The sequence below is a fragment of the Glossina fuscipes genome, unplaced genomic scaffold (assembly GCF_014805625.2).
Source record: "Glossina fuscipes isolate IAEA_lab_2018 unplaced genomic scaffold, Yale_Gfus_2 0, whole genome shotgun sequence".
Lineage (NCBI taxonomy): Eukaryota > Metazoa > Arthropoda > Insecta > Diptera > Glossinidae > Glossina > Glossina fuscipes.
In genome coordinates this window covers 11,130,360-11,143,034 of record NW_023998414.1, presented here as the reverse complement: position 1 = coordinate 11,143,034, position 12,675 = coordinate 11,130,360, and the positions used below count along the sequence as shown (strand labels likewise).

Here is a 12,675-nt window from a genome sequence, read left to right as displayed (position 1 = left end):
AAAGAAAAATAATATTTTTACTTATTTTTTTATTTATTCAAATAAATTTAGTACAAACCTCAGACATTTCTGTGCGATTATTGTAGGGATTGAAAAACATGGCCATAGATTTATGGGATAACAATAACATGACAGCATTGAGAAAGCGTATACCGTGAACGGTGCGCACATCATCATTCGTATACTTTATGTCAAAAATCCATTTCCAGTTTTTATCCAAAGCAAACACGGTCAACCATTCATCTATAAATATAAATATGCATAAATTTGCATACATAAGCAATGAATACACTGTCGTTAGCCCGCAAAATTTCCCTTACTTTGCTTTTCGTTTGCATTATTTTGAGTACAACGATTGTAAATGGTCGATAATATGGATATGGAAACGATTGTTATAAAGAAACGTCTAGAAAAATGGAAAATCAAATGGAAAATTTATCTCATCTATTATTAAGAGCTCGCGAACTTACACAGCCCATGTTGTGTTGCGATCCCAGGCTTTGCTTTCGTTAGAGGTGCACATCTGTGGTTCTACACGTACATTAAAAGTGATACCAGTCGAAACGGTTATGTTGTTAAGGAATTCTCTAACAGCATATTCTACGTCTTGAGGTGCGCAAGAGGAGGGCATACATATACCCCAATTTATTAAGGAATATCTCGGTACACGATGGCCCGGCTGGAAAACATCAAGAAAAATATTGTTGTTACGAAAACTTCTTGTTTAATGATTCAACTTTTTATGAAAACTACTCGATTTTCCAAGAAACAAAATTTCAGAGAAAGAAAAAAACCATAAACAGAATTATGACACTTGACCTGCCTCGTGGAGCTATCGACTCGCGGAAAGCAAAATAGAGGTTGTTATAATGTTATTAAATAGATTTAATATTCCGTCAGTATCGCGGGCGTTTGATTTAATGTTACGAAATGCGTTGCGAAGCTCATAATCGTCAATATGTGTAAAGGAGAATGTGTTATGGGATGTCACAAAGGGCGAATATTCACATATGTTATCAGGGCTAAAGTTCAAATCATCCAAAAAATAGTTATTTATGTGGTCAACATGTAATTTGACATTTCCCATTGATTGAGTCACTATTTCTAGCTATTCTCAATTGATTTAACATACGCTTGGGGTCATCATTATTGAATATTTCACTCAAGTGACTTCTCTTCATTTTCCGTATAGTTTGTTTCCCATACCTGCAAAACACACATCATTTATGAGAAGTCGCGTCTTGAATGTAAACTTTACATGCTATGTCCCTAAGAGATCAGGCACATAGTATATCTGAGGATTTTATCGACCCCGTCGATTTCCGTTTAATTTTAAATCGAGACAAGGGAATTAGAGAAAACAACTTGGTTATCAAATTTTCCGGTATGAGATTTTGCCAGTTTACGTCATTACTATTATAAAAAGGCTTGAAATCTTTCTCAAGTACATAAGCAGCCAAATCACGATTGTGCACCAATAAGTAATTCCGGTATTGAATATACTCCCTCGAGATTCTATTTAAACATTGAACAGGGCAATTCAAATGAAGCACACATATAAATGCATGGTGGAACGATAACGGACGTTGAAATCGACTTGTAGTACACAAAGTAGATTTATCAGATATAAGGAAATAATCCAAAAGGGGTGTTGTACTATTACGCACCCGAAAATGTATTGGTAGCAATAGTATAGGTGTCGTAGAGAAATATTTAATCGATTACATAAAGAGCATACTCTTAGTCATAATTGAAGTCTTCCACTACAATTAGGTTATTATGTTTCTCAAAAATATCACCAACCATCGATTCAAAGATGTCATCGCCGACAGCTGGACCCAGATTGAAGTTAACGGATGACATATTTGTGTGTCATATATTGAAGCCGCTTTAACAAATCAAAGTTTACAACTAGTCGAAGTAATATTATTTTTCGATACAATTTTATTTCTCGAAAGAAAGAAAAAAGGAGAAAATTTTAAAGAAAAGAAAAAAACAATACAAATCTTAAAAATTATTCCATATAGTAGCATTTTACCAAAGAGGGCACTGATTCTAGGTAAAGAAGCAGAGTGTCATAGACATATTACACAGAATATAGAAATCGGTAGCATCTCTGGCTCAATATTCGACACATTTCTGCAGATTAGTCTATCAAGCTAAAGAGCAGTATTGTGATGGCAGCAACAAGAAAGTTGGAAAGGTTCAAGTTGAGTAGTTACGAGAATTCTTAGTACCTCTGTGACTTTTGCACATTATTCTTTTTGTTTATTTGTTCGACGATTTCCTGGCATTGATTCGGCCCTGATTTTATGATTTTAATTTTACCAGAAAAGTCCTCAAGAATTTTAAAAAAAAGTTCTCCTCCAAGTAATATTTCATGTTTTTTCTACTTCCTTCAAATTTGGGATCCATACTCTTGTCGATTTCATGGGTTGCCAGTTGCAGTTGGATAGAAAATTCACTGGCAGCACAATTTGTTGTCTATTTATTAGCATAGATGGATTATGTGCACGTTTTTGTATTGTAAATTGAATCAAATAATTATTGCTAATTAACGCGCGGAGCCCTAACGCACATTGTCTGCATTTTTTACTGTTATCACAATCGTTTTTGGGCGTAATATAGCTGCTTTCTTGTCTTTTTTTTCATCTTCTTCCTCTTTCTATTCCTCCTTTTCTGTTCCTTTCTTTGCCAACGAATAATTTTAGTTCAGTTGCACTTCACTGACTTGTAGTTTTTCCGCGAAACACTTAAATTTAGTAAAATTTTTTCTTTACGTTAAATTTTGTTAATATACTTTTAATAAATTCTTTTATTTTATATAAATTTTATCATCGCGAACAAATTTTGCTTCCAAATGCGCCAGAGTTGCCATAATTTTTGCAATACTTTCCAGTATTTCGTATGCCGTAGCTTTTCAAGTCTATGTTTATTAAAATCTTTAACCCGTTAATTGGCGTTTATATGAATAGCGAACATTGTCAGCAAAAAAACAAAATAAAAAATTTTTTTTCTTCCATAACCATATGAAGGTAGAGTGTGCATCTACAATTATAAGTAAAAAATCAAAAAGATTTTTACCTTTGTGGGATCTAACGTTTCCAGTATATATATATGTAACTTGGATAAAAATGCGCTTACACGATTGACAAAGATTCTCTTACCCTTTGCCAAATTACTATCATGAACAAACTCTCATCATAAAACATTAACACATAGGCCTTTTTGGCCTATAACGGTTTACATTTTCTACGAACACTTTAAACAAACAAAGGGTGCTTTTACTACAATCTTGGTATTACTGTTGATGCATTATTGTTATTTAAATCTTACTTAAGGCTTATTATCGCCCTGTATCATTTAATATTAGGGCATTTTTGGTTGTTTAATTACCTAAAAAAAAAGTTTTATTAATAGTTGGATTTTTATACATGGTTCATATATCTTACAGTACACCAAAAAAAAAAAAAAAGATATGTTTTTGAAAGTTTAATCTATTGAAAAGATCCCACGAGAAATTCAAGGAGCCATCGGCACGGGAATTTCGAGAAAGATGGTTTCGAGAAAAGCGCGTTTAAAGTTTTAAAATTTTAATTTTAAAGAGAAAATATCTTACCCCTAGTACATGTAACCCGCAGCATACCGTTGGTTTGACGGGGTTTGAGTACGTCTATGGGTATTCCAGGAGTGTGCTTATATTTTTTTCGTCTTTTCGCATTGATTGATCGGTTTTTGGATTCATCAAAACATGTAGGTCACTCAAAATACGTACGATGAGTTCAGATAATCGACTCTGTGTCGACGTTTGTGGGAAGTCGATGATACTAATTTAAATAAATCTTGCTTAAGATGCCGTAAAATAACTAAATTAGGGAAATTTGAGAAAAGTATCGTTCGCTTGAACAGTGCGACGCAAGCAAAGATGACGTGATTTCCCGGCTACGTATTCACGGAACATTATGCAAAAAGGTGTTTCTGACTATATCATGCTGATATAGAAGAATATAACCAATTATTTCGTGAACTATATTCACTCTGCCATTTAGTGATTGTTCATTGCATTTCTATGCAATGACCAGAAGAATTGCAAACTACCGACTTTGCAGTTTTAATTCCTCTCGCCTTTAACTAACTGTTATTCTTCATCAAATACGATACTAAGCGCTGCAATCCCCTAAGAAAAATCATTCTTGCTACTGAGACATACAGAAAAGAAATCAGTTCATCACACATATGTATGGCTCAGTTTGAGCAGAATAGTTGTTTCTTAATGAAATTATGTAAAATTGTTTAAATCAATTAAGAATTTGAGTTGTCAGCTCATTTTCGCGCCCATCTATCTGCGCGTGTATTAACACGATTGCGCATCTGATTGTACGCCTAGTCGTCTACACTTCTTCCTGCACGTATTTGCATCTGCAAAGACAGTTTGATTGTCACTCAACGTTACTAACAGATAAACTTGGCAGTTATAATCTAGATTGAAAGTCTTAAATCAAATTTAAAAATAAATCTCAGGAATCTCGAAGGGTTTAAAGGAAACTGAAAAACTTTAACACGGGACCATTTTTCGGAAAATCATGTTTTAGAGACTAACTTAAAATAGAAATCAATTTGAAATTTTACATATAAATTTTCGAAATTTTCGAACGAATATGTTGAGCAAAACGTTTTCCTTATAAAAATTCTGTTTAGAAAACGAAATTGCTTGACCAGCTGCCTTTGGAAGTGTTATGATGATGGCACGATGACACAATCGAGAAAAATTTATTTTTAACGTAGTAGAGAGGTTGGGAACAGTCGCCAAGACGATTAATCTTAACTGCTAGATGAAAATGTGAATCAATTCAAAAATATTGCATTCAAATATCTTCGATTGTGTGTTAGTAACCTTGCAGGCGCTATTGGAATTGCAACAATTCAATCAATTTTGAATGATGTTCCGTTTCGTTTGTCATTTTGTAGAGCAATTCAAACCGTTTTAAGATCATCATTGTGTCCCGATCGTCAAAATGTGATTTTTGGGCGAGTATTGACAATTCCGGATTACCGTTGATAACGACAGATGAATTTATGCTTACGAACCAGAAGCGCTTTAACAGTTAACCAAAAAACAAAAAAATAAATAAAACCAAAAAAAATTGAGCTGAAAACGAAATAAGGAAAATTCGTTGGCAATATTTGCCCACAATTATCAAACGCGCTCAACTCTTAAAGTAATGAACCCAAATAACATAATAACTTCAATTAAATGGCACATGATAGCATATGCATCAAGTTTACATACATTAACGAGTTCGCGTGCCAAGTATTTATAAAATAATAAAAAAAAAAAAAAATTCCCCATATTTTTTGAACAAAAATACACATGCACATGTATGCATATGTACATGCATATATATATATATATATATATATATATATATTTAAAATTTATACGTTTAAAATTTTACTTATAATACTATTAATTATGATTATATGATTGAGATCATATCATGGCACGAAGTACTTACGTCATTAAATTCACTCTTAAATGGTCCATGCGATTGCACCAATTTGAAAAATGTTTGCAAACGTTTCGATTTATGTGGCAATATGGGTTGTGCATACGCTAAACAATATTTTCCTTTAATTTCGTCATATTCATTGTCATTATTCCCCTCATCAGCAGTATCGTGATCATTTAAGCTTGGAATTTTACTACTCAATCGCTTGCGAATGCTTAAGCATTCATCAAAATCACCGTGTTGATTGATGTTACCGTTCAGTATGCCCGATGATAGCTTGCCAGTGGAATCATGCACTAAAAGTTTACGAAAATTTTATACAAAAGATTAAGTAAAACTATTTATAATACATATATATATATATAAAAAGCTTTGAAAATTTTTTTTTTTTTATATAAAATTTTCAGTTTCTTAAATGATGGCTTTTTTCATTTTCATTTCATTTTTCTTCGTATGGAATAATAATAGCTTGTGTCGACAAATGTTGTTTGAGAAGGGCTCGCAGGCTCGCTTCGCATCATATCTTCTTATTTTATTGTGTTAAATAAATGAAGAGAGAACGTCGTTAAAATTAGAAAAGCTATTCCGGTCGGTTTAACGGCATTATTAAGAACCTCATATTATGTCGCTAATATATATTTGTATATTACAGGTTATGTTGTAACGTAAATTTCGAAATTGAATAAAATATTAAATTCAAATATAAATTTATAAAATTATATAAGTGAGAGAAATTTATTTGCTTTAACACGAATTTTCATTTCCTATTGTCGCAAATAGTTTTTCACTGTGGGTGTGGCAATCAATCATTTACGCCACCTCCACCGTTCACCACGTAGCCATCTGCTACAGACTTTAGATTACGTAACATGTGGACATGGAATGGCAAGTTCATGTACCCCGCGTTTAAACGGTTTAATTTTGCCGAATTTTTTTTTTTTTTTTTTTTTGTACAAAAATTAATAATAGTTTTCCTTGCTTAAGATTACATTCGTCCATTGTATTTTTCAACCTCAATGATGGGATATAAATTTCAGATCATAGTAGTATGCAAAATTTAGTATGTCAATCCTAAATTCTAAATGGAATCATTTATTAGACACTCAAGTAAAGCATTCTATTCGGCGTCGTAGGCATCTAAGGCGTCTTCAATTTTTTTCTTTCTTTTTTACTCAATATAAAGAAAAGTTTTAAGGTACGGTTTCTCAGATTTTAGTTCTTACGTAACAACATTTGCAATATTCACACATCTCAAAATTGTCATTTTTGAAGTTTTTAAACTAATCAAAGCATTATGATTTATCAAGAGCAAGTTCAGTCTTCATCGGGCATTTAATGCGATTCTGCAAGAATTTTCTTACAAAAAAATGATAACAGAAATTTTGTACTGTAACCGCAAATCACTTTAAAGCCGGAATGCTTAACCGGTATGTCGCAAACTATACTCTTGTACGAGAACTGTATTGATATGCGTTGAAAAGCTTCATGTTGTTGATGGCAAAGAATAAAACTAACGCTATGGCTTGACAATAGTATTAGCGGACAAATTCCGGTTTCATATTTACATACCTGGTGGATATACTTATCGCTGGCTAGCTCAGTCACTTTTAAATTATATCTTCTGGATGTATATATAGTATCAACACTCGGCTTTGTGTATTAGTGATTAGTCTCAGATTGTCCATAGCAGTAGTAGGAAAATAGGCTGATGGGTTATAATTAATGCAATGTAATTTTTTGTAGAGCGTCAGCTTTAAAAAACGTAGATTCACCTTATAGTAATTTTCTTGCTTACCTATTACTATATAGCCCATAATGTTTGGTTCTTAAGTAATTCATCTAGTTGTTAACTTTGGAGGAAAAGGTGGATAAAAGAGGGTTTCATGCGTGTACTGGCTGCGAAGTATTAAAAGCACCGACTCAAATGCAAAATGACTGAATTATGTAAAACTCGGTACATAATGGGGAAATTAGTTATTTGGTATCAGTGTGAAGGCAGTTGGTGAGGATCTATCTTAACTCGATGATAAGGGCATGTCCCTTGCTTTTCATCATGAACTCAGTTATAATGCAACACTCCGCTTTATATGTGTTAGTTAATGGTAATACGCAACTATCAAGAAATTCCATGAGCATCTGCTAAAATGCCCCTGGCATGAATGGACGACTACGAATCGCGTAGAATTCGAAGATTCATCGTAACATGTAGAAAATTTTGAGGCAGATTTACTTATATGTGCTCTTGGACATGATTACAAAATAAAGCGTTACCAAGTTCGGCTATTAGTAGGCCTCATGGTTATTGTGTAAACAAATTTTACATCTGCCGATGGATATGCCATCAATATTTTCTAGATCTCTAAAGAAATTTAGTAGTAATAATACGAAACTTGTATTCGTCCTAAGGTGTGTATTAATTTTAACATATCTACTTGAAAGCCGTATCAAAAAAATTATAAGATATTTTAATTATTGTAGGCGCGTCATTCTCTACACTGAGCTCTTTAGTGTTCTCAAGCTGGGGTTTTGCAGAATTTCACTTGAAAAGTTAAAATTTTCCTACACCCAAGAAAAGATGGGTAAGCGGACCTACAGAGCCAAAGGTCTTCATATATTCAAAATCTTATGGGGATCAAGAATAATTCATAATATATAGTAATATATCCGATGTTGTTCTGATTGTTGCATATCTATGGCACGTATATCGTTTGACGGAGAGTGTAAACACGAAATGATCATTATTTTTATTTTTTTTTGTAATATATTCATTTATTCGCATGAGAGAAACGACGACGATTATCGCATATTATTTTCGGAGACACTTTATATCGCATTGGCCTTGATCTACATTTTTTTTTTTTTTTGTATCCTTAGTTTCAATCTTCGACTAAACATGCTTAAGCACATAAGCACATGCTAAAGATCGAAATCAGTGCCATTATATGAATCGATTTGAAAGAGTTTTATATACACATAAAAATATATTGTATATTTTAAATGATTTAAAATACATTTAACATGTTTGAATACATATTAATTTAAGAGTTGGGTGTAACAAAATGTTAACCTTGTAATAGCATAGATTTGAATCGATAATGGAATGTCAAAGACCTTGATCATGCATTTTCCAAATTGAGCTTTTTTTTCTTAACTTAACTTAGAAAAGTTGATATCAAATAAACTTGAAAAGCGTGCTTGTCTGGGAACTATGAACGCAGACCCACATAACCATAAATGTTCTTTTGGTAAGACGAGACTGAGAGTTGAATAAAAAAACGAAAAGAATTCTACGAACTATTTGCAATACATTTAAATATATTATAATCAAATAAAAGTACGATTGGTCAGTGAGTAAGATTGTCTATCAAAACAAGAGGAGAATTGTTACCTTTTTTTTTTTTGTTCGCAGTGTCAAGAGTATATTGAACTTCTCGCAATTATTTCACGCATCTCGGCGACCTCGACGTTCAGATATAATTATTGCAATGGTTAAAGTGTTTGCCATCAATTGCACTGACCGACTGGTTGACTATCTGCGCATTAGTAATTGTGAATAGCGTGCGCTTGATTTCTTACTTATTTATTTAATCTTTAGTCATTCAGTGCCTACAACAAATTTTGTTCACAATGCAATTTATAAGAAAACAAAAAAAAAATATTTTTTTTTTTCATTTCTTATGAACACATACTTAGAAACATTTAAGTATTAAGTTGGCGGCAAAATTCTGTCGTTTTTTTTTTTTTTTTTTTTATTATTTATTTGTATTTTTTTTTTGCTTTCTTTTCTATTTCCAGAAAAACGTAAGCTGGCCTAACTATTTGCGGTAGATTTTCCTGAGCTCAGGCGTAACACTTACTATTTATAAAGAGCCACCAGGCTGCGGTCACCTTCCTATATATCATTCTCCCTCTTCTTTTACCGACCGAATAGGGGACATCCTCTGAGTGATTGATAATTTAAAAATAAATAAAAAAAATGTTTTTCTTTCTGTTTTGTTGCTAACCAAAGCAAGGTAAACTAATAAAAAAAGACAAGGAAACGAGAGAAAGAAAAATAAAAGAATATTCCAGACAAATAAAAGTGTGGTTCGTTGTTCCTACAATGGCGAGCTAGGATCTGAAATTGTTTTCAAAAATTGTTGGATTGTAAAAAGGCGGCAGCTATCTAAGAACTGTTAATACGATTGCCGACTTATTTTTTATGCTAGTATAAGGTCTTTAAAGCAACTTGTCGAACAATAATTTAATTTATTCCTTTTTATACTTGCTACTGAGGAGTGGGTCAGTTTGTGTTTTCATTCATGCTAACTACCGTGAAAATTGAGATAAAAGAGCAAACGTTGGAAATAGTTGTAATCCGATCCCAAACACGTTGCGTGCGAAAAAGAAAATTAATGCAAGTCTTGATAAATTTAACACGCCTTTTATTTCTTGCCGATTTGCATGGGAACTCTCATGTGAGGTATGGTCCAAAATAGGAACATATGGTGAAAACTCGATAAGTCTAGTTTCTATGACAGATTATTATCATAGAAGTATTAAAAATTAGGCGTTTCTATCAAATGAGGATTCAATTTTCGTTAGAATACCGAAATAATGTTACTCAGCGAAAATTGCATTTTATTTTATATAACGAGTTTTCAGAATAAAGCTTTGTATGAGAGAAAGTTGTCCGATCTCAATCCGAGTGCCAAATTTTGTCAAAATATCTCAAAAATTGTGACTTTTAGGCTGAACGTAAAAATATATAGACACACCTCAGACGTATGGACAGACAGATAGGCAAGCTAGATCTTAGAATCGTTTTTTGAATCGATTGGTATAATAAAAGATGGGTCCGTATTTAGTTGTTATGGGTATTATGTGCATTCGCATACACTTAATATACGCTACACCACAAGTGGTGTAGGGTGTGGAGATGCAATAAGGGCTTTTTCAAAAGCGATACAATTGTTCCTTAACAATTATAAAAGAAAAATATATCAATTAATTGAAATCATAAATGCTTATCATATTTTCGGACAAATACAAAATCAAAATATTTGACATTATTCCATAACTTACGTTATATGAGTTGTTATTATTTCTCATCTAGCTTGCCTACAGGCAGCAACAGTTTGTGATCTTTGGAATGAAATGATTGCTTTATCCGATGAAGATACGAACAGATAAGAATCTGAAGAATGGATATGGCGAAAGATCTTGGTTCGCGTCCCTACTGCGAGACTTGATTCACCATTTTTAATACAATGATTATTAGCAATTTATTTAATTGCTTGTAATGTAAGTTCACATTGGCAATTTTTATTTTATTAAATAAATTGCAATAGAATTGTTAAGAATTATTTGCGATCGACATAAGAAGTTTCCATCCAACCTAATATGTTCTGCATCTAAATATGCGTAAGAGTGTCTTATTCGTTCTCGCTCCTCGTCGTTGCGAGCACAAACGAAACTAAAAAGTTGCTGAGTTTAGACAACATAGCATAACTAGGTAAAGTTCGTTAATTGGCCTTCAATTAATTTATAATAAAAGAAAAATCATTGAACGTTTTTTCAGACTTTAAACTTATCGTAATTGTATTTATATCAAATATGTAGATAATATATATATTTATTCTATTTGAATAAATTGAAAAATCTATGAATGATTTTACATGAAAGCATCAAGGACATATTTTAGTGAACCCAAACGCCTTGTTCAGGTTTAAACAAGTTTTCGATGCCACATATATATCTATTTTTTGCGATTTCCTAGATGAGCCAATAAAACTAAGTTGACTTGTTTTCTTTAATACTTTTGAGGAATCTCTCTAAGCACTTGGAAGAAATTTTTTTGTTTTGTTTGTTTGTTAAGCGTACATTGTCAGCTTATTTTTCCATTGAATTTTTAGACAATACCAATATATACCAATAAAATAAGTGTAGCTGGGTACTGGGTATCATTCCCCTTTTCATATTTACTCAATGATCAATAAACATTTATACATTCCCCAAATTTCCTCCGCCTCACCGATTGTGGTTGATAGGCCGACTAGCAGACATAGGAACGGTTAGACAGTTGGACATGATTGAAAATCAAAAGCTAATCGGCCAGTTTTCGCCACTGCACTCCTAGTCACTATCGAGCTTGTCCCAAGAATATACGATTGGTTTGCGTGAAGTGCAACATTCTCTTGCAATATCTTGCTGTTGCTTGCACAAGTGCAAGATTGTGTCACTGACCTAACTGGTTTTGTACCGCTCCTATTTAGCACAGGCATAAATTCGCTATAGTAATTTTGGTAGAATTTCTTTGCAAGTTGTGCTCTTTCAAGTGAACTTATTATTGGTCACAGTAGCTGTGCAACTAAACGTCTTTCGACTCGACACACGAATTTTACAAACTTATCGACTAAATTACCTTCGAAAATTCGAAACGGGACAAGAAGACAATATCTTAGGTCGGTGCGTGAACGTTCGTGATAAAACAAATTTGTCTTCCTTACGGCGATCTTCGATATCGTGAAGTCTACAAATAGTTACAAAGTTACCATCATTTTTAAATAACGCGATATATGAGCATTTGAAGCTTCATGTCAATATGTACAACACAACACAGAAAATTGCTTTATATGTATATGTGCGTGCAGCGTGCATATTTATTACGAAAAACGATCTCTACTATGAAGTCATCGTACTTAGAGTGTATAACGATATATTATGTATGAAATCTTTGATGCGTTTTTGTGCTTTTGACAAATGGATTGGAGAAGATTGGTACAACGTTGTATTCTTCGCTTTTTATTGCAAAAAAAAAAAAAAATCCAACTTCAAAATATATTTTGACAAATGCTAACAATTAAATAAATATTGTACAAAGAAAACTTTGCTAAGTAAAGTGCGAAACTCGCAAATGAACTTGTTCGGAACAAGTATGCATTATTGACATATATTTTGTTTTGTTTTTGCTTTTTTTGCTTTTTTTATGGTTTTATGTTTTTCTGTTTCGTTAAAAAGACTTTATTTTATAAATATTTATTTATGTTTATTATGCATTGTTTAAGTATAGAGATACGAGTTGAATTTCTGTTTGATTTTAAGCCGGCTATTGGATAATCAAGAGAACTAGGGCAATGGCCTTTGCTTTGTTTCTTTTTTTTTGTTTTTTTTTTTTGTTTTATGT

At 32.6% G+C, this 12,675-nt stretch overlaps 1 protein-coding gene across 1 annotated transcript in view; it reads right to left on the bottom strand.

Annotated features, from left to right (window-relative positions):
* LOC119632360 (nose resistant to fluoxetine protein 6) overlaps positions 1 to 12,675 on the bottom strand; it is a 29,361-nt gene that overhangs the window by 2,318 nt on the left and 14,368 nt on the right. The window contains exons 3-6 of the mRNA XM_038025226.1: positions 5,517 to 5,806; positions 471 to 679; positions 321 to 406; positions 59 to 243 (exon numbers count right to left, since the gene is read on the bottom strand). Coding sequence (XP_037881154.1) covers positions 59 to 243; positions 321 to 406; positions 471 to 679; positions 5,517 to 5,806 — 770 coding nt within the window. The remainder of the gene's footprint in view (positions 1 to 58; positions 244 to 320; positions 407 to 470; positions 680 to 5,516; positions 5,807 to 12,675) is intronic.